The sequence below is a fragment of the Neovison vison genome, chromosome X (genome assembly GCF_020171115.1).
Source record: "Neovison vison isolate M4711 chromosome X, ASM_NN_V1, whole genome shotgun sequence".
Lineage (NCBI taxonomy): Eukaryota > Metazoa > Chordata > Mammalia > Carnivora > Mustelidae > Neogale > Neogale vison.
The window spans coordinates 65638855-65662021 of NC_058105.1; the positions used below are offsets into that span (position 1 = coordinate 65638855).

A 23167-nucleotide genomic window follows, 5' to 3' on the forward strand; every position below is an offset into this window, starting at 1 on the left:
GAGCCTGCTTCTCCCTCTGCCTCTGCCTGCCACTCTGTCTGCCTGTGCTTGCTCTCTCGCCCTCTCTCTCTGATACATAAATAAATAAAATCTAAAAAAAAAAAAAACTGCATGTGAATCTACATTTATCTCATGATAAAAAATTTAATTTAGGGACGCCTGGGTGGCTCAGTTGGTTAAGCAGCTGCCTTGCCTTCGGCTCAGGTCATGATCCCAGCGTCCTGGGATCGAGTCCCACATTGGGCTCCTTGCTCGGCAGGGAGCCTGCTTCTCCCTCTGCCTCTGCCTGCCTCTCTGTCTGCCTGTGCTCGCTCTCTCTCCCTCTTTCTCTGACAAATAAATAAATAAAATCTTTAAAAAAAATTTAATTTAAAAAGAGGCTAGTGGGGCGCCTGGGTGGCTCAGTGGTTTAAGCCTCTGCCTTCAGCTCGGGTCATGATCTCAGGGTCCTGGCATCGAGCCCCACATCGGGCTCTCTGCTTAGCGGGGAGCCTGCTTCCCCCTCTCTCTCTGCCTGCCTCTCTGCCTACTTGTGATCTCTCTCTGTCTATCAAATAAATAAAAAATAAATAAAAATCTTAAAAAAAAAGAGGCTAGTTCCTCTGTGCATCAATATCTCCAAAATAATAGTACAAAAGAATACACATAAAATATTTGGAATTCTACAGTTCCTCATGGAAAAAAAATATAGTAAAATATCCAAGGGAAAGAAATTAGCCTGTAGTTATGAATACTGACATTAGGACTCAAATACTGAAATTAAGGCTCAAAACTTGTCTAAAATCTTGTCATCGATGATGTGATTAGTTTACAGGAAGAATTAAATATTTTTAGGGGCACCTGGGTGGCTCAGTGGGTTGGGCTGCTGCCTTCGGCTCAGTTCATGATCTCAGGGTCCTGGGATCGAGTCCCTTGTCAGGCTCTCTGCTCAGCAGGGAGCCTGCTTCCTCCTCTCTCTCTCTCTGCCTGCCTCTCTGCCTGCCTCTATGCCTACTTGTGATCTCTCTCTGTCAAATTAAAAAAAAAAAAAAAAAGCTTTGTCTTTGGGGCACCTGGGTGGCTCAGTGGGTTAAAGCCTCTGCTTTGGCTCAGGTCATGATCCCAGGGTCCTGGGATCGAGCCCCGCATCGGGCTCCCTGCTCCACAGGGAGCCTGCTTCCTCCTCTCTCTCTCTCTCTGCCTGCCTCTCTGCCTACTTGTGATCTCTGTCTGTCAAATGGATAAATAAGATCTTTAAAAAAAATTGTGTGACTATAAGCATGAAGGCTGAACACATTGTTTCTCAGTAGAGATTTTTAACCATTCCTAAAGGATGGCTTTAAGGGCTTATTTAGTATGTAGTACTGGTTGAGTCAGCTTCATATTTTGGTAGAGAGAGGAAGAGAGTGACAACCATGTCTAGATTTAATAAAAAATATCATTCGTAATAGTTCACAGTTATAAAACTGATGATTAGTTAATGTGTGTGGTTTTGCCTTAGGAAGATTGTTCACTTTACAAAAGGATTGATAAATGTTGCCTTTTTAAATAGTTGGTGTTGGTATGTTTAAAACACTATTTCCACAAATGAGACTTAACACAATGCAGGGATTATCTCTATAGTGTGATTCCAGTTTCTCTACACCCTTGCCAACCCTTACTTTTCATTTAAAAAATTATTATATCCACCCTAATGAGTGTAAAATAGTATCTTGTGGTTTTGATTTGTACTTTTCTAATGACTAATAATCTTGAACATTTTTCATGTGTTTACTGGTTCTTTGTATATCTTCTTTGGAGAAGTGTATATCTATGTCCTTTGTCCATTTTTTTTCTAGGATTTTATTTATTTGAGAGAGAATGAAAGAGAGCCAGCAAGCTTGAGGTGGGGGAGGGTCAGAGGGAGAAGCTGACTCCCTGTTGAGCAGGGAGCCTGATGTTGAACTTGATCCTGGGACTCCAGATCCTGGGGCTCCAGAATCGTGACCTGAGCTGGAGGCAATTGCCTAACCAACTAAGCCACCCAGGTGCCCATGTCCTTTGCCCATTTTTAAATTGGGTCCTTTGTTTTTTTATTGTTAAATTACAAAAATTATTTATTAAAAAGATAAAAATCTATTTTTTAATTTTTAAAGAATATTTTATTTATTTTAAAGAGAGAGACACAGTGAGAGAGAGGGAACACAAGCAGGGGGAGAGGGAGAGAGAGAAGCAAGCTTCCTGCTGAGCAGGGAGCCTGAGGCAGGGCTCAATACCAGGACCCTGGGATCATGGCCTGAGCCAAAGGCAGCTGTTTAAGGACTGAGCCACCCAGGGTCCAGTAAAAAGCATTTAAAGAAGATATACCATCGTATTTGAAGGATATATATATATTATGCAAAAGGATATTTATACCTTTTCAGATGTATGATTTGAAAATAGTTTTCTTCAGTTGTATGGCTCATCTCTTCACTTTCTTAATGGTATCTTTGAATACATAAAAGTTTTAAATTTCAGTCATCAGTTTTATCTATTTTCCCTCTTTTAAGTTTAGTAAATCCTGTATTCGAAATGGGATACATGTTTATTTTGTGCATTCTTTTAAGGTTTCAGCTTTTATAAATCTGTTGGGTTACAGATATACTTATTAATATAACTTAGCAGGATATGCTGTAATGATTTAGTTACATAAATATTTCCCTGGGAATCTGTGAGCTCTACTAAGTTCTGTTTTGGGTTTTCTTCATCTTTTTGTCATTAATTATTCTGTGACAAGCAGAAGATAGAGTGATTAAAAAAATACAGAAGGCTTCCAGGGAGTATTTAGTAAATATATTTGATACATTATTGCTATTTTAAATGATGTAAAGCAAAGTCACATCAGCATTTTACTCATGTTTTCAAATCTTCAGTGAAATAATGAAAATTCATTTGCTTTTATTTTGAATATATATTCTTTCAGACCACTTACAGTATAGGTATGTTTTCAGTTTGTTAGACCTTTACCTTTGATTAAATACATGACAGGCTAATTAAAGAAGTTCTTTAAATTTTTGTTTTGATAGTGAAAGCAAGTTGAATACATTGGTGCAGAAGCTTCATGACTTCCTGGCACACTCATCAGAAGAATCTGAAGAAACAAGTTCTCCTCCAAGACCTGTGATGAACCAAAGCACAGGTAAATTGGGAAATAATGTGCAACATCTTCTAGTCCATTTTCCAATTCGTTTTGGGAAAGAGCAGCTATTGAAGGGTTTATTAGCCCTACTGAACGTAGTGTTTAGCTGGTATCTGATAATTGGAGATTTTAATTTAGATAAGTAAAATATAAGGTTATATGGATAGGTGCTTAGAGAAGGATGCACTGTGATTTTATGTATAATAGAGATATCTTATAGCATGGGTGATAAATGTTCACTATGAAAAATAGGTAGTATTAGAAGAGGTGGGAGCAGTATAGAAATATATTATTTTAGTTATTTGTGTATATGAGTTAAATTTTTTTAAAAAAGATTTTATTTATTCATTTGACAGACAGAGATCACAAGTAGGCAGAGAGGCAGGCAGAGAGAGAGAGAGAGGAGGAAGCAGGCTCCCTGCTGAGCAGAGAGCCTGATGCGGGGCTCGATCCCAGGATTCCGGGATCATGACCTGAGCCGAAGGCAGAGGCTTTAACCCACTGAGCCACCCAGGTGTCCGAGTTAAATTTTTTTTTTAAGATTTTATTTATTTGTCAGAGAGAGAGAGAGAGAGAGAGAACAACCAGGCAGAATGGCAGGCAGAGGCAGAGAGAGAAGCAGGCTCCCTGACAAGCAAGGAGCCTGAAGGGGTACTTGATCCCAGGACCCTGGGATTATGACCCAGGGTCATATGGGCTGAAGGCAGCAGCTTAACCGACTGAGCCACCCAGGCATCCCGAGTTAAATTTTTTTTTTAAGATTTTATTTATTTATTTGACGGAGAGAGATCACAAGTAGGCAGAGAGGCAGGCAGAGAGAGAAGAAGGGAAGCAGGCTCCCTGCTGAGCAGAGAGCCCGATGCAGGGCTCAATCCCAGGACCCTGAGATCATGACCTGAGCTAAAGGCAGAAGCTTTAACCCACTGAGCCACCCAGGGACCTCTATGAGTTAAATTTTTACATTGTTCATAACTTCTCTGAATAGAATTGGTGCATTTTTTCTTAACAAAAGAGTCTCAATACCTCCTTTCTACCTCCTTTTCTCCTTTGTAAAAGTGTCCTATATCATGTGTTGATCATTTTTGAGGTTTTCAAGGGTCACTACATATGTAAGAGCTGAATACACACACACCCACAAACACACCCCACACATGCACATGCATGTCCACTACAAATACAATATGTACAAAAAGTATAAGAGAAATAGACCACAGTAAGAAGTTCAGCCATATGTGTAATTAGAATCTCAAAGGGAGAAAAGATAGAGTGGGTCAGAAACCTAGCTGTTGCAAATAACTGCAAACATGGCAGCTTATAATAATCCAAATGTATCATTTCACAGTTCTGTAGGTCAGGAGTCCAGTGAGCCTTTCTGGGCTCTCCTTAGGGTATCACAAGGCTAAAGGTAACGTATCATTGAGACTATGTTCCTTTCTGAAAGCTCTGTGGAAAAATCCATGTTTGTGCTCATTTAGGTTGTTGCCAGAATTCAAGACCTTGTGGTTATAGGTCTAAGGTTCCCATTTCTTGCTGGATGTTGGCCAGGTTTCTCTGTCTTAGCTTAAGGCTGTTTGTATTTCTTCTCTAATGGCCCCCTCCATGTTCAAAGCCAGCATGTTGAGTCTTGTGCTTTGAATCTAACTCTTGCTTGCTTCTTCAGCCATCATCTGGAGAAATTGATCTACTGTTAAGACTCATGTGATTACACTAGCCAAATTCCTTTCACCCCTCCCTCCAATTCTTAAGGTCAGTGGTGCTATTTTACATAGTACAGTCATGGAGGTGGCATTTCCTCACATTCCTAGGTTCTGGAGATTAGGGAGCATGAAATCTTGGGGGCCATATGTAGAAATTCTGCATACTATAGTATCCATTCATGATTCTTGGCTGAATGATATATTTGATGGGTTCCAAATGCTGAATAGTCTTTTATTATTTATATGTTTTAGTTGATATATTGCTATAAGTATATGAGAGGGCTTTACATTCTATTCTCTCTTCATTTGTTTAATTTGTATATGCTAATATTCTTTCTTTGTTAATATCTCTATCATTATTTATTTCAGTGTTCTTTTGTATCACTCGTGGCAAGTGGGAGGCCCTTCTTTATGGCTCCTGCTAACCCTTTTACACATCACCATCCTAGAGCACTTCATTACTTTCTGCCCCCTTAAGATGTTGAATGTATATTTTGCATTGTCCTTTACCTGGCCCAGAAATCAGTTATTTCTCCAAGGAGTTCCAGTTCCTTTTAGTGAGATACTTTATTTAGAAAACAACATCTGGTTGTACAGTGTTCTTTTCATTGCCACCAGGACATCTTTGGTTACAGGCCCGTTCACAGAGAAAGTGGATATCTGTGTTAATATTTTCATGAATTGATATTGATAGTTTTGTTTTTTCATTAATTTATTTTTAAATTCTAGTATAACTAAAATGCAGTTTTACATTATTTTCAGGTGTACAGTATAGTGATTCAGCAATTCTGCACATTAAGAGTGCTCTTAGTCCCTTTCACTTACTTCACCTACCCACCTGCCCTCTGGTAACCACCAATTTGTTTTCTTTAGTTTGTGACTTTTTTTCTTTGTTTTGTTTCTTAAATTCCACATACAATTGAAATCGTGTAGTATTTGTCTTTCTCTGACTGACTTATTTTGCTTAGCACTATATCCTTTAGATCTATCCATGTTATTGCAAATGGTAACATTTCATTCTTTTTATGGCTGAGTAATATTCCATGGTAGATACATACCACATTGTCTTTATTCATCTATTGATGGACACTTGGGTTGCTTCCATATATTGGCTATTGTAAAAAATCTTCAGTAAACATAGGTGTGCACATATCTTTTCAAATTAGTGTTTTTGTGTTTTGGGGTTAATACCCAGTGGTGGAATTACTGGATCATATGGTAATTCCAATTTTAGTTTTTTGAGGAACCTCTATATGGTTTTCAGTAGTGGCTGCACAGTTTGAATTCTTGGCAACAGTGCACAAGGGTTCCTTTTTCTTCACATCCTTGCCAACACTTGTGGTTTCTTGTGCTTTAAATTTCTTCTGTTCTGACAGGTGTGAGGTGATAGCTCATTGTGGTTTTGATTTGCATTTCCTTGACGATGAGTTGATGTTGAACATCTTTTCATGTTGGCCATCTCTATATATTCTTTGGAAAAAATTTTCTTGATGTCTTTTGCCCATTTTGATTATCTGTGTGGGTTTTTTTTTTTTTTTGGTGTTGAGGTGTGTAAGTTCTTTATATATTTTGGATACTAACCCATTATTGGATATGTCATTTGCAAGTATCTTCTCCCACTCAGTAGGTTGCCTTTTAGTTTTGATTGTTTCCTTTGCTGTGCAGAAGATTACGTTTTGATGTAGTTCCCATAGTTTATTTTTGCTTTTGTTTCCCTTGTCTCAGAAGACTTACCTAGAAAAATTTGCTATGGTGGATGTCAGAGAAATTACTCTGTGTTCTCTTCTAGGATTTTTATGGTTTCAGATCTCACATTTAGGTCTTCGGTGCATTTTGAGTTTATTTCTGTGTATGGTATAAGAAAGTGGTCCAGTTTCATTCTCTTTTTTTTTCCGGATATTTATTTATTTATTTATTTGACAGAGAGAGAGAGAGAGAGAGAGAGAGAGATTGATCACAAGTAGGCAGAGGCAGGCAGAGAGAGAGGAGGAAGCAGGCTCCCTGCTGAGCAGAGAGCTCGATGCTGGACTCCATCCCACGACCCTGAGATCATGACCTGAGCCGAAGGCAGAGGCTTAACCTACTGAGTCACCCAGGCACCCTCATTCTTTTGACTGTTGTCTGGTTTTCCCAGTATTTGTTGAAGAGACTTTTTCCCATTGCATATTCCCATTGCAAAAATAATCTTGGATTTATTTTTGGGCTATTATATTCCATTGATCTATGTGTATTTTATTGTTCTGGAACCAAACTTTTGATTACTACAGCTTTGTAGAATATCTTGAAATCTGGGATTTGATACCGTTAGTTTTTTTCCTCCTTTTCAAGATTGCTTTGGTTATTTGGGGGCTTCTGTGATTCTGTACAGATTTTGGGATTGTTTGTTATAGTTCTGTGAAAAATGCTGTTGGTATTTTGATAGGGATTGCATTAAATGTGTAGATTGCTTTGGTTAATATAGACATTTTAACACTGTATGTTTTTCCAATGCATGAGCATGGAAAGTTTTTCCATTTACTTGTGTCCTTTATTTCACAAGTGTTCTTTAGTTTTCAGAGCACAGATCTTTTGCCTTTTTGGTTAGGTTCATTCCTAGGTTCTTCTTGGTTTTGGTAAAATTATAAATGGGATTATTTTTTAGTTTTTTTTTAAGAAATTTTAGAATTTTAGAAAATTTTTTCTAGTACCTCATTATTAGTGCATAGAAATTCAGCAGACTTCTACAGATTGATTTTATATCCTGCAACTTTATTGAGTTTGTATATCAATTTTACTTGTTTTTTGTTGGTCTTTAGAGTTTCCTTTATTATAGTATCATGTCATCTGGAAATAGTAGAAGTTTGTCTACTTCCTTACCAATTTGGATGGTTTTTATTTCTTTTTATTTTCTGATTCCTACGGCTAAGACTTGCAGTACTATATTCTGTAATAGTGGTGAGGGTGGACATCCCATGTTTTGTTCCTCACCTTAGGGGAAAAGCTCCCAGTTCTTTCCCCATTAAGGATGATGGCAGCTATGTTTTTTTTTTTTAATAAATGGCCTTTATTATTTTGAGGTATGTTCCCACTAAACCTACTTTGAGTGTTTTTGTCATCAATGGATGTCATACTTAGTGGAATCCTTTTTCTGCACCTTTTGATATTATATGTTTTTTATCCTTTCTGTATTGAATGAGATGTATCTCATTGACATATTTGTGTATATTGACTCACCTTGCATCCCAGGAATAAATCCTGCCTGATCATGGTAAATGATTCTTTAATGTATTGTTGGATTCACTTTCCTAATATTTGGTGAGGAATTTTGCATCTCTGTTCACCAGGGATATTGCCCTGTGGTAGGTATTCTTTTTTTAGTGGAGGCTTTATCTGGTTTTGGTATCAGGGTTACACTGGCCTGATTGAATGGGTTTGAAAGCTTTTTTTCCTCTTCTACTTTTTGGAATAGTTGAGAAGAATAAGTATTAACTCTTCAAATGTTTGGTAGAATTCACCTGTGAACCATCTGATTGTGGATTTTTGTTGGTTGTTTTTGAATACAGATTCAGTCTTAATGCTGGTATTAGTCTGCTCAAATCAAATTTCTTACTGATTCACTTTTGGGAGATTATGTTTCTAGGAATTTTTCCATTTCTTGTAGGCTGTTCAATTTGTTGGCATATACTTTTTCATAATATTCTTGTATAATCCTTTGTATTTCTGTGTCGTTGGTTGTTATTTCAACTCTTTTCATTGCCAGTTCTGTGTTCTCCCTCTTTATTTTTTGATGAGTCTGGATAAGGTTTTCAATTTTGTCGATTTCTTCAACCAGCTCCTGGATTCAGTAATCTGTTGTATTTTGTTTCTTTTTTACTTCTGCTTTTATTTTTTTTAAAGATTTATTTACTTATTTGACAGAGCACATGCGTGCAAGCAGTGGGAGGGGCAGAGAGATGCAGACCCCCCTACGAGTGGGGAGCCTGATGCAGGTCTTCATCTTCCAACTGGGAAGATCATAACCTGCGCCTAAACCAGGAGTTGGGCCCTCAACCGAGTGAGCATCCAGGTGCCCATATTTCTGCTCTTATTTTTTATTATTTCCTTCTGCTGTTTGGGTTTAATTTGTTATTCTTTTTCTAGTTCCTTTAGGTGTAAGTTTATTTGGGGTTTTTCATACTTCTTGAGGTAGGCCTGTTTTGCTATAAACTTCCTTCTTGGAACATCTGCGTCTGAAAGATTTGGACTATTGTGTTTTTGTTTTCGCTTGTTTACATTTATTTTTAGTTCTTCTTGGATTTCTTGTTTGTTTGTCTCATTTACTGTTTATTAGCATGTTATTTAATCTTCATTTTTTTTAGATTTATTTATTTGGCAGAGATCACAAGTAGGCAGAGGCAGGCAGAGAGAGAGAGAGAGAGAGAGAGAGAGAGAGAGGTAAGCAGGCTCCCTGCTGAGCAGAGAGCCCGATGCAGGGCTCAATCTCAAGACCCTGGGATCATGACCTGAGCTGAAGGCAGAGGCTTTAACCCACTGAGCCACCCAGGTATCCCCTAATCTTCATGTTTTTATGTGCTCTCCACATTTTTTTCTTGTGGTTGATTTTAGTTTCATAGTCCTAGTGTTAGAAAAGATACATGGTATGACTTTTACCTTTTTGAATTTTTGGAGACTTGTTTTGTGGCCTAACATATCATCTGTTTTGGGGAATGCTCCATATGTATGAGAAAAGAATGTGTATTCTGCTGTTTTAGGATGGAATGTTCCTTTTTTTATTTTTAATTGAAAACCTTATTTATTCATTTATTTATTTTTAAAGGTTTTATTTATTTATTTATTTTTTCAGCATAACAATATTCATTATTTTTGCACCACACCCAGTGCTCCATGCAACCCATGCCCTCTATAATACCCACCACCTGGTACCCTGACCTCCCACCCCCGGCCCCTTCAAAACCCTCAGATTGTTTTTCAGAGTCCATAGTCTCTCATGGTACGATGGAATGTTCTGAATGTATCTATTGGATTCATATGTTCCAATGTGTCCTTCAAAGCCACTATTTACTTTTTGATTTTTTGTTTGGATGATCTGTTGATGTAAATTAAATCCCCTACTATTATTGAATTACTATCAATTGCTTCCTTAGTTTTGTTATTAGCTGCTTTGTTTTTATGTGTGCTCCCATGTTGGGTTCATATATATTTGCAGTTGTTACATTTTCTTTTTGGATTGTTCCCTTTATGATTATGTAGTCTCCTTTTTTGTCTCTTACCGTCGATGTTTTAAAGTCTATTTTGTCCTATATAAATATTGCTAGTGTAGCTTTCTTTTCACTTACTTTCACATAATAAATGTTTTTCCATCCTTCACTTTCAACATGAATGTATCTTTAGGTCTGAAGTGAGTCTTTTGTAGGTAGCACATAGATGGATCTTGCTTTATTATTGCTTCCTTCACTTTTATGTCTTTTGATTGGAGTATTTAGTCCATTTACATTCAAAGTAATTATTAATAGTTATGTATTTATTGGCACGTTGTTATCTATTTTATGATTGTTTTTGTAGTACTTCCATCTCACTTCTCTTGCTCTCTTCTCATTGTTTGCTTCTGTTCATTAGTGATATGCTTGGATTCCTTTCTCTTTATGTTTTGTGTATCCCTTACCAGCTTTTGCAGTCAAATGCTCTACCACTGAGCTATACCCCCACGCCCTTACCAGCTTTTGACTTGTGGTTACCATTATGCTTATATATATCATCTTCTGAGTACAAGCTGATGGTTGATTAAGTTCGAACCCATTCCTAACGCACTAAAGTTTTACTTTTCTCCCCACCCCACAATGTTTTCATATATGGTATCTTATTTTTCATCCTTTTATTTTGTGAATTCTTCTATTTCTTAGATTTACTTAATTTTACTGCTTTTGTGCTTCCTTTCTTCTTACTCCTCAGGGTATAACCTTCTTACTCAGATTATCCCTCTTAACATTTCTTGTAGGGCTGGTTTAGTAGTGATGAATTTAAGTTTTATTTTCTGGGAGCTCTTTATCTATCCTTCTGTGAATGATAGCATTGTTGGTAGAATACTCTTTTTTGTTCAGATTTTTATAAATTCCAGTTAGTTAACACAATAGTATAATACTGGTTTCAGGAGTAGAATTTAGTGCTTGATCACTTACATATAAAACCCAGTGCTCATTATAACAAGTACTCTGCTAAATACCCATGACCTACTCAGCCCATCCCCCACCTGCCTTCTTCCATCAACCCTCCATTTGTTCTCTGTCATAAAGAGACTCCTTTGGCTTATTTTCCTCTCACATTTCTCCCCCCCTTCCCATATGTTTAAAACTTCACATATGAGTGAAATCATATAGTATTTGTATTTCTTTGACTAACTTATTTCACTTAACACACTTTAGATCCATCCATTTCAATGAAATGGCAAGATTTCATTCTTTTTTATGGCTGAGTAATATTCCTGTGTGTGTTTGTGTGTGTGTGTGTGTGTGTGTGTACACCACATCATCTTAATCCATTCATCAGTGGATTGACCTTTGGGCTCTCCCCATAGTTGGCTATTGTTGATACTGCTGTAAACATTGGGGTGCATGTACCCTTTCAAATCTGTAATTTTATATCCTTTTGGTAAATACCTAATAGTGTAATTTTTGGGTCATAGGGTAGGTCTGTTTTCTCTTTCTGAGGAACCTTCATACTGTTTTCCAGAGTGGCTGCACCAGCTTGCATTCCCACCAACAGTGTAAGAGGTTTCCCCTCCTCCACATTCTCGCCAATATCCATTGTTTCCTGTGTTGTTAATTTTAGCCATTCTGACAGGTGTCAGGTGTTATCTCATTGAAGTTTTGATTTGTATTTCTCTGATGATCAGTGATGTCAAGCGTGTTTTCATAGGTCTGTTGGGCGTTTGTATGTCTAGGGTAGCTATTTTTTTAACATTCAGTGATGTTGAGCATCTTTTCATATGTCTGCTGGTCAGATTTTTGTCTGAATATTGATACCATGACTTTATTTTTTCATACTTTATATTTTTAAAATATTAAACAGTTTACTGTAATAAAGTATTTTCAAATTTAAATTTTTTCATTATTTAATGAGCAGATATTATGTATCATTTATTGTTTAGGTAATGTTACAAAATGCTGAGCAAAAGAACACAGGGACCCAGCCTTATAACATGAGTAAAACATTAACAAAACAATCATAAAGATAAGTGTATACTACAACTTTAGACGCCATTAAGAAGGCGAGGTATCCTGTGCCATACAAGTTTATAGTGAGGAGATAAAGGCACTTACCAACCGCACTGGATTGTCTTTTTTGAGAAGATGTCTATTCATGCCTTCTGCCCATTTCTTAACTGGGTTATTCATTTTTTTGGGTGATCAGTTTGATAAGTTCTTTATAGGTTTTGACCCTTTATCAAATTAATGACCCTTTATCAGATATGTCATTTGTAGATACCTTCTCTTATTTTATAGGCTGCCTTTTAATTTTGTTAATTGTTTCCTTTGCTGTGTGGAAGTTTTTTTTATTTTGATGAAGTCCCAGTAGTTCGCTTCTGCTTTTGTTTCCCTTGCCTCTAGTCAACATGTCTAGTAAGAAGTTGCTACAGCAGAGGTCAAAGAGGTTTCTGCCTGTGTTCTCTACTAGGATTTTGTTGGTTTCCTGTCTCACATTTAGGTCTTTCATCCATTTTGAATTTATTTATGTATATGATGTAGAAAAGTGGTCCAATTTTATTCTTCTGCATGTTGCTCTTCAGTTTTCCCAGCACCATTTGTTGAAGAGACTGTCTTTTCTCCATTGGATATTCTTTCCTGTTTTGTTGAAGATTAGTTGAACACAAAGCTGAGGGTCTATTTCTGAATTCTCTATTCTGTTCCATTGATTTAAGTGTCTTTTTTTGTGCCAGTTCCATACTGTCTTGATCACTGTATCTTTGTAATATAGCTTGTTGTCTGGAATTGTGATACCAACATTTTTTTAATTGTCTGACCCATTCAAACAATTTATTTTCAACGTAAACATATAAACTCAACGTGAGATGCCTAACTAAAGCAAGCAACACAAACAAAATCGAGACAGTTTCTCTTCTTCTAAGGTTTAGGATTTGCCCAGAATTCCTTATACATGGAATAGCCCATACTGAGAGTCATTGCTCCTACAACAAAGCCTTGGGCTGTCACACACATGCCAATCAGGTGAACAGACATTTTAGTATTTCCCCTGCTCTTCAATTTATATAATCCCTATGCAACAATTGCCGCAGATGACACCATTCCAATGGGAACAAACAATTCTTCTCTAGCTTATGGGATAAGTTTAGATCCCTGGTCTTCATCATATGAAGAAAGAGAAAAATCTGTGCCAGTTGACATAGTGGCTGAAGAATCCTCCTACACTGAGAGGACTTAGGCTCCTGGTAATAAATATATATTAACCATGTATCTTCTTCCAGTCCTTGAGCATGGAATGTTTTTTTGTTTCTTTGCACCCTCTTTAGTTTCTTCCATCAGTGTTTTATAATTCAGAGAGTACAGATCTTTTACCTCTTTGGTTAGATTTATTCCTAGGTATCTTATGGGTTTTGGTGCAGTTGTAAATGGGAGCGATTCCTTGATTATTTTTTTCTCCTGCTTCATTATTGGTGTATTGGTTTATAGAAATGCATCCAATTTCTGTACATTGATTATGCTGAATTCATGTATTAGTTCTAGCATTTCTGTGTGTGTGGAATCTTTCTGGTTTTCTTTTTTTTAAGATTTTATCTATTAATTTGACAGAGATCACAAGTAGGCAGAGAGGCAGGCAGAGACAGAGGAGGAAGCAGGCTCTCCACTGAGCAGATAGCCCGACGTGGGGCTCGATCCCAGGACCTTGGGATCATGACCTGACCTGAAGGCAGAGGTTTTAACCCACTGAGCCACCCAGGCGCCCCATCTGGTTTTCTACATAGAGTATCATGTCATCTGCAAATAGTGAAAGTTTGACTTCTTTCTTGCCAATTTGGATGTCTTTTCTTTTTGTTTGATTTCTGAGATTAAGATGTCCAGTAGTACATTAAATAGTAATGGTGAGAGTGGATATCCCTGTCTTGTTCCTGACCGTAGAGGAAAAACTATCCTTTTTTCTGCATTGAGGTTATTGGCTGTGGGTCTTTGGTATATGGGCTTTGTGATGTTGAGGTATGTTCTATCTATACCTTAACTGCTGAGCAAGAATGGATGCTGTATTTTGTCAAATGCTTTTTCTCCATCTATTGAGAGGATCATATGATTCTTTTCCTTTCTTTTGTTAATGTGGTTTATCACATTGATTTGCATATATTGAACTGACCCTGCAGCCCTGGAATAAATCTCACTTGATCATGGTGAATAATCCTTTTTTTTTCAAAGATTTTTTAAAAAATTTATTTTCAGCATAACAGTATTCATTATTTTTTCACCACAACCAGTGCTCCATGCAGTCCGTGCCCTCTATAATACCCACCACTTGGTACCCCAACCTCCCACCTCCCGCCCCTTCAAACCCCTCAGATTGTTTTTCAGAGTCCATAGTCTCTCATGATTCACCTCCCCTTCCAATTTCCCCCAACTCCCTTCTCCTCTCTAACTCCCCACGTCCTCCATGCTATTTGTTATGCTCCACAAGTAAGTGAAACCATATGATAATTGACTCACTCTGCTTGACTTATTTCACTCAGCATCATCTCTTCCAGTCCCGTCCATGTTGCTACAAAAGTTGGGTTTTCATCCTTTCTGATGGAGGCATAATACTCCATAGTGTATATGGACCACGTTTTCCTTATCCATTCGTCCATTGAAGGGCATCTTGGTTCTTTCCACGGTTTGGCGACCATGGCCATTGCTGCTATAAACATTGGGGTACGGATGGCCCTTCTTTTCACGACATCTGTATCTTTGGGGTAAATACCCAGTAGTGCAATGGCAGGGTCATAGGGAAGTTCAATTTTTAATTTCTTGAGGAATCTCCACACTGTTCTCCAAAGAGGCTGCACCAACTTGCATTCCCACCAACAGTGTAAGAGGGTTCCCCTTTCTCCACATCCCCTCCAACACATGTTGTTTCCTGTCTTGCTAATTTTGGCCATTCTAACTGGTGCAAGGTGATATCTCAATGTGATTTTAATTTGAATCTCCCTGAGGGCAAGTGATGATGAACATTTTTTCATGTGTCTGATAGCCATTTGTATGTCTTGATGGGAGAAGTGTCTGTTCATATCTTCCCATTTTTTGATATGATTGTCTGTTTTGTGTGTGTTGAATTTGAGGAGTTCTTTACAGATCCTGGATATCAACCTTTTGTCTGTACTGTCATTGGCAAATATCTTTTCCCATTCCGTGGGTTGCCTCTTTGTTTTGTTGACTGTTTCCTTTGCTGTGCAGAAGCTTTTGATTTTGATGAAGTCCCAAAAGTTTATTTTTGCTTTTGTTTCCTTTGCCTTTGGAGACCTATCTTGAAAGAAGTTGCTGTGGCTGATATCGAAGAGATTACTGCCTATGTTCTCCTCTAGGATTCTGATGGATTCCTGTCTCACGTTGAGGTCTTTTATCCATTTTGAGTTGATCTTTGTGTAAGGTGTAAGAGAATGGTCGAGTTTCATTCTTCTACCTATATCTGTCCAGTTTTCCCAGCACTGTTTATTGAAGAGACTGTCTTTTTTCCATTGTATATTTTTTTGTGTTTTGTCGAAGACTAATTGACCATAGAGTTGAGGGTCTATATCTGGGCTCTCTACTCTGTTCCACTGGTCTATGTGTCTGTTTTTATGCCAGTACCATGCTGTCTTGGTGATCACAGCTATGTAGTAAAGCTTGAAATCAGGTAACGTGATGCCCCCAGTTTTATTTTTGTTTTACAGTATTTCCTTAGCAATTTGGGATCTCTTCTGATTCCATACAAATTTTAGGATTATTTGCTCTAGCTCTTTGAAAAATACCGGTGGAATTTTGATTGGAATGGCATTAAAAGTATAGATTGCTCTAGGCAGTATAGACATTTTAACAATGTTTATTCTTCCGATCCAAGAGCATGGAATGGTCTTCCATCTATTTGTGTCTTCTTCAATTTCTTTCATGAGTGTTCTGTAGTTCCTCGAGTTCAGATCCTTTATCTCTTTGGTTAGGTTTATTCCCAGGTATCTTATGGTTCTTGGTGCTATAGTAAATGGAATCAATTCTCTAATTTCCCTTTCTGTATTTTCATTGTTCGTGTATAAGAAAGCCACTGATTTCTGCACATTGACTTTGTATCCTGCCACATTGCTGAATTGCTGTATGAGTTCTAGTAGTTTGGGGGTGGAGTCTTTTGGGTTTTCCATATAAAGAATCATGTCAACTGTGAAGAGAGAGTTTGACTTCTTCATTGCCAATTTGGATACCTTTTATTTCTCTTTGTTGTCTGATTGCTGTTTCTAGGACTTCTAATACTATGTTGAACAAGAGTGGTGAAAGTGGGCATCCTTGTCTTGTTCCTGATCTCAATGGGAAGGCTGCAAGCTTTTTCCCATTGAGGATGATATTTGCTGTGGGTCTTTCATAGATAGATTTGATGAAGTTCAGGAATGTTCCCTCTATCCCGATACATTGAAGATTTTTAATCAGGAACGGATGCTGCATTTTGTCAAATGCTTTTTCTGCATCAATTGAGAGGACCATGTGGTTCTTCTCTCTTCTCATATTAATTTTTTGTATCACATTGATTGATTTGTGAATATTGAACCATCCTTGTAGCCCAGGGATGAATCCCACCTGGTCATGGTGGATAATCTTTTTAATGTGCTGTTGGATCCTGAATATTCCTTTTAATGTATTATTTGGTTTTATTTGCCAGTTTCTTGTTGAGAATTTTTGCATTCTTTTTCATCAGGGATCTTGCCCTGTAATTGTCCTTTGTAGTGGGGTCTTTGTATGGTTTTAGAATTAAAGTAATCCTGGTTTTGTAGAAAGATCCTGGATGTTTTCCTTCCCTTTCTACTTTTTGAGCATTTTGGGAAAACTAGGCATTACTTCCTCAATTGTCTGTTAAAATTTCCCTGGGAAGCCATCTGGGCCTGAACTTTTGTTTATTGGGAGATTTATTTTTTTTAAGATTTATTCATTTATTTATATGAGAGCGTGAGAGAGAGAGAGAAAGTAAGTTGAGGGGAGGAGCAGAGGGAGAAGCAGACTCCCCTCCTGAGCCTAAGGCAGATGCGTAACTTACTGAGCCACCCAGGTGCCCCTGTTGAGAGTTTTTTTTTAAGATTTTTTAAAGAGATTTTATTTATTTATTTGACAGACAGAGATCACAAGTAGGCAGAGAGGCAGGCAGAGAGAGAAGGAAGTAGGCTCCATGCCAAACAGAGAGCCTGATGCGGGGCTCGATCCCAGGACCCTGAGATCATGACCTGAGCCGAAGGCAGAGGCTTAAACCACTGACCCACCCAGCTACCTCTTTTTTTTTTTTAAGATTTTATTTATTTATTTGACAGAGAGAGAGATCACAAGCAGGCGGAGAGTCAGGCAGAGAGAGAGAGAGAGAAGCAGGCTCCCGCCAAGCAAAGAGCCCGATGAGGGGCTCGATCCCAGGACCCTGAGATCGTGACCTGAGCCGAAGGCAGCGGCTCAATCCACTGAGCCACCCAGGCGCCCCCCAGGCACCTCTTTTTTTTAAAGATTTTTAAAATTTATTTATTTGATAGGCAGAGAGGCAGGCAGGGGGAGGGGAGGAGGCTCCCCGCTGAGCAGGGAGCCTGATGCGGGGCTCGATCCCAGGACCCTGAGATCATGACCTGAACCGAAGGCAGAGGCTTTAATTCACTGAGCCACCCAGGCGCCCAGGAGATGTTTTTTTTTAACATTTTATTTATTTATTTGACAGAGAGACAGGGAAAGAGTTGACAGACAGCAAGAGAGGGAACAAAAGCAGGGGGAGTGGGAGAGGGAGAGGGAGAAGCGGGTTCCTGCCGAGCAGGGAGCCTGATGCGGGCATCGGTTTGATCTCAGCACTGTGAGATTGTGACCTGAGCGGAAGGCATTACTTAACTACTGAGCCACCAAGTGATTTTTGATTACTGATTATTGATTACTCATTCAGTTTAAATTTTCTATTGCTTTTTTGGTTTTGATAATTTTGTGTGTTTCTAGGAATTTATCTTCTAGTTTGCCCAGTTAGCAAGTAATTTTTCATAATCTCTTATAATTGTATTTGGTTGTAATTTCTCCTCTTTCATTGGTGGTTTCATTTATTTGGGTCCTTTCTCTCTTTTTTAAATTCTGGCTAGTGGTTCATTAGTTTTATTAATTCTTTCAGTGAATGAGCTCTCATTTTCCTTGGTCTGTTCTGTTTTTTTGTTTTGTTTTTGTTGTTTGTATATCCTTTATTTCTGCTCTAATCTTAATTATTTCCCTTCTTCTGCTGGTTTTCACTTGCTCTTCCTTTTTCTAGTTCCTTTAGGTTTGAGTTTAAGTTGGTATTTGAGCCTTTTCTTGCTTCTTAATGTAGGCCTATATTTCAGTGTACTTCCTCTTAGGACTCCCTTTGCTGCATCCGAAAGGTTTTGGACTGTTGTGTTTTCATTTTCATTTGTTTCCATGTTTTTTTTTTATTTCTTCTTTGGTTTCCTTGTTAACCCTTTGATTCTTTTTTTTTAATTTATTTTTTATTTTCAGCATAACAGTATTCATTATTTTTTCACCACAACCAGTGCTCCATGCAATCTGTGCCCTCTATAATACCCACCACCTGGTACCCCGATCTCCCACCCCCCGCCCCTTCAAAACCCTCAGATTGCTTTTCAGAGTCCATAGTCTCCCATGGTTCACCTCCCCTTCCAATTTCCCCCAACTCCCTTCTCCTCTCTATCTCCCCATGTCCTCCATGCTATTTGTTATACTCCACAAATAAGTGAAACCATAAGATTCTTTAGTAGGATGCTCTTTAACCCCTGTGTATTTGTGGTCTTTCCAATTTTTTTCTTGTGGTTGACTTAAAGATTCCTAGTATTATGGGGGCACCTCGGTGGCTCAGTGGGTTAAAGCCTCTGCTTTCGGCTTAGGTCATGGTCCCAGGGTTCTGGGATCGAGCCCCGCATCGGGTTCTCTGCTCAGCAGGGAGACTGCTTCCTTTCCTCTCTCTGCCTGCCTCTCTACCTACTTGTGATCTATCTGTCAAATAAATAAATAAAATATTAAAAAATAAAGATTCCTAGTATTATGATCTGAAAATATGAAAGGTCTGATCTCCATCTTTTGTACTTGTTTAGGGCTGATTTGTGATCCAATATGTGATCTGTTCTGGATAATGTCCATGTGCACTTGAAAAGAATGTGTGTTCTGCTACTTTAGGATAAAATATTCTGTAATTTTAATATCCTCTTTTAATCACTATTTTTGCCATTTTAATTACTGTGTGTCTTGGTGTGGACCTCCTTGTGTTGATTTTTTTGGGGGGGTCTCTCTGTACCTCTCTGTGGATCTGGATTTCTGTTTCCTTCTTTAGATGTGGTAATTTTTCAGGTATTGTTTCTGCAAATAAATATTCTGCCCCACTTTGTCTTTCTTCTCTTTCTGGGATCCCTATACGTTCCTATGCTTGATGGTGTTACTGCATTCCTTTAATTTGTTCTCATTTTTTATTCTGTTACTTCTCTTGTGTAGCTTGATTACCTTCCAGTACTCTGTCTTCAAGGTCACTGATGTGTTTTTGTGCTTCCTCTAGTCTACTATTTATTCCCTCTAGTGTAGTTTTAATTTCATTTATTGTGTTCTTCATCTCTGCTTGGTTATTTTTTTAAAGATTTTTATTCATTTGTTTGACAGAGAGAGAGAGAGAGAGATCACAAGTAGACAGAGCAGCAGGCGGTGGGGGGGGAAAGCAGGCTCCCTGCTGAGCAGAGAGCTGGATGTGGGGCTCGATCCCAGGACCCTGAGATCATAAACTGAGCCGAAGGCAGAGGCTTAACCCACTAAGCCATCCAGGTACCCCAACTGCTTTTTTTGTGTGTGTATTTTATATCTCTTTTTGAGGTTATCAGTGAGATCCTCCACTCTTGTCAGTTCTAGTGAGTATCTCTAGGACCATTACATTAAATTTCTCTCTGGCATATTGCTTATCTCTGTTTTGCTTGCTTTTTTTCCCGTCATTTTCCCCCCATTTGGTGCATATTTTTTTTTCATGTTGTGTAACTCTCTGTCATTTATATGTGTTAGGAAAGTCATCTATGTGTTTTACATTTGGAAGTAATGGTCCTTTGAGGAAGATTTCAGGGGTGTCTCCTGTATGTGTTGTGTGTACCATACTGTTGTGCCTGAGCCACAGTTTTCTTCAGTGCAGTTGGATCCAGTGGCTCCCTTTGTCTATTAGGGGCAAAGTTTAGTCCCTACATTGTTAATAGGCCAGTCTGGGGACAGCTTGTGCTTGGGTTGGCTTATATGAGACATTTGCAGGGCGCCCTCTTAACTGAACTGCAGGGTACTCTCCATGTATTGTCCCCTGAGACTTGCATAAGTGGGTGGGGCCTGCCATCATGCTATTTGTCTGCCCTCAGCCTTCTGCAGGGCTGCATTTGAACTGGTCTTTGTGCTTATTTGTCTCTTTCCCCAGGGCATGAGTCATTTTGTATTGGTTCTGGCCACATATAGGTCTGCTTGCACAATGCCAGTGTTTTGGTTCCTCTTTAGGTGGACTTTTTTTTTTTTTTAAAGATTTTATTTATTTATTTGAGAGAGAGAGACAGTGAGAGAGAGCATGAGCGAGGAGAAGGTCAGAGAGCGAAGCAGACTCCCCATGGAGCTGGGAGCCTGATGTGGGACTCGATCCCGGGACTCCAGGATCACGCCCTGAGCCGAAGGCAGTCGTCCAACCAACTGAGCCACCCAGGCGTCCCTTTAGGTGGACTTTTGCTGTTGGATTCAGTGGGCTATATTGGAAGGAGAGGGGCTGTGGGCAGGGCCCATAGTATCAGCAACGTATGCACTAATCTGCTCTAGAGGGGACCTGGAGATGCTTTAGAGGACTCTAACAGAGGGCATGGTGTACTGTTTGCGAGTTAGGTGGAGAGTGTTCTCTGGTCCCTGGTGTCAGGACTAGGGATTGGGGAGGTTAAGTGGCACCTGCCCACTCTTTTGTTCTTGGAGTAGTCTCCTGAAGATCCCTTCCCCTCCTGTGCAGTTTCTCAGATAAGTAAAAAAACCAATTTCCTTACCGTAAACTTGTTTCTTTGTGGAATCTCATTGGGGTTGTTTTTCATGCTGGCTCTTTAAGGGCAGGGACTCCATTTCCTCTTGCTCTGTGGTTTTCCCAGAGCCCAGCCTGCTGATTTTTGAAGTTCAAAGTGTTGAGCCCCACTGATAATGAGAATTTTCAGTGTTGAGTTTCTCTCATTTTCAAAGCCAAATGTTATGGGGCTCCTTCTTTCCAGTGCAGGCCCCCCATGCCTGGGGAACGTTGTATGGGGTCTGCTCTTCTCTGTGCTTGTGGTTTCCTTCACTCTTGCAGACAGTCTCTGGGTCAGTTTTGTTCTTAACCATGTCTGTGCCCTCTCTACCGTTTTTGACGTGACCTCTTCTCTGTGATTGCTGTGGAGAATCTGTTTTAACAGTCTTTGGCTTGTTTTCTGTGTTATTTACACTGATGTCGGTGTTATTTAGGTGTTTCCGTGGGTGGATGGGAGCTTAGGACCCTTCTACTCTATTATCGTCTCCTAAAGTTGATATTGATACTTTTAATTCTAATTTCTTACCTCAGATTTCATTGTAGTCTTCCTCTTTTTGTATTTTAACTTCTTTCTGTAACAGAGAAATCTGGCCCTGCTATCCTCACTTCTTGTACTCATTCGCTCAATCCTCATGTTATCTTCCTGGTTTCAAATTTGCTAACCATACCATCACAACAGAGAAACCTAACTAGCATTAAGTAATTGTTTTAAATTCTCTTTGTCTTTAGAATGACATTATATTGTCAGAGTTCTGTGTTTGGGTAGATGGGGAATTATGCCTCTGGTGGTGGTAGACTAGCTTCATTTATACAAGAAGATTTTCTCCCACAGATATAAAGTCTGGCCAAAATACTGAAAATAATTATTTGAAGGAACTGGAAAGTGCCAAAAAGCAGACACAAATGGGAGGGGAGTGAACACATGGAGGAAGGAAATACTATCAGTGGATTCCCACTTGTTAAGCCTTTTTTCCTTATGGAAAGTGCCAGGTAGCTCAGTTGGGGGCAGTTAAGATTGGATAGAAATCTGCATTCATATTGGATGAAGAATGAAGAAATTTAGGGGAACCCTAGCAACTTTTGTAAAATGAAGGGGGTGTATTCCATTCAAAAGAGAGCTACAAATTGAGAACTCCAAAAGCTTCAAAAACTCCAGCCATAGCTGTGATTGAATTGTTCAAGTGCGGCTCAGATTCCAGGTAGCTCAGTTATGGGCTGAAAGAACAGTAGAAAACTTTTAGTTGGTTCCAGCACAGGGTAAACATTTTGGGGTTTGATTTCAACTAAGTTAACTGCCTGCGTCCTCATAACAGAAATATCAGCTCTTTGGAGGAACATAGTAGGCTGCAGTGTCTTCATTTTATCTTCAAACAAATGACCTGTACCAATCCATAAATGCTAGATAGATAAAGAAAGAAGAAATGTGACCCATGCTTGGAAAGGTAAGACAATCAATAGACACCAATCTGCAGATGACTCCAGCTTTGAGATTAACAAACAAGAATATGAAAGCAACAGTTACAACTAAGCTCAAGCACAAAAAGGCAAATACATTTATGATGAAAAGAGAGATAGGAAATCTTAGCATAGACATAAAAACTGTAAAACCCCATTTTGAAATTCTAGAACTAAAATATACAATTTTGAATAACAGATCATTGTACTTGACAGGAGATTAAAGGTAGCAGTATAAGTGTTCGTGAATTTGATGACAGACTAACAGACTTTATCCATTTGAGACTAGAAAACATTAAAAAAGAGTGTGGATACTTGCTCTTCAAAGGCTTTCCCCAGTAAAACTGTATAGTTATCAATCAAACGCATGCAAAGAGTAAGAATGTGTAATACATGCTCAGGAAAAAAAAGTCAGTGGAAATTCTCATTGGGCCCAGCATTTTATAGTTACCCATATACTAATTTTGCATATATTTTGTTAGGTTTTTACATAAGTGTTTCACGTATTTGGGGTGCTATTTTAAAATCTGTTGTTACATGTATTTTGTATTTTATTTGTTCATTGCAGGTATGTTGGAATTTTATTCTCATGTTGTCCTTGAATCCTGTGAACTTGATGTAGGGAGGGTTTTTGTTTATTTTTTTGCCTTGTAGATTCCTT

At 38.6% G+C, this 23167-nt stretch overlaps 1 protein-coding gene and 1 pseudogene across 6 annotated transcripts in view; one reads left to right on the forward strand and one right to left on the reverse strand.

The window, feature by feature from the left end:
- Positions 1–23167, forward strand: part of ATRX (ATRX chromatin remodeler) — a 300930-nt gene that overhangs the window by 48500 nt on the left and 229263 nt on the right. For all 6 annotated transcript variants that reach the window (XM_044234659.1, XM_044234661.1, XM_044234660.1 and 3 more), the window contains exon 2: positions 3024–3136. In XM_044234659.1, coding sequence (XP_044090594.1) covers positions 3024–3136 — 113 coding nt within the window. The remainder of the gene's footprint in view (positions 1–3023; positions 3137–23167) is intronic.
- On the reverse strand, positions 12930–13211 carry LOC122896457 (annotated as a pseudogene).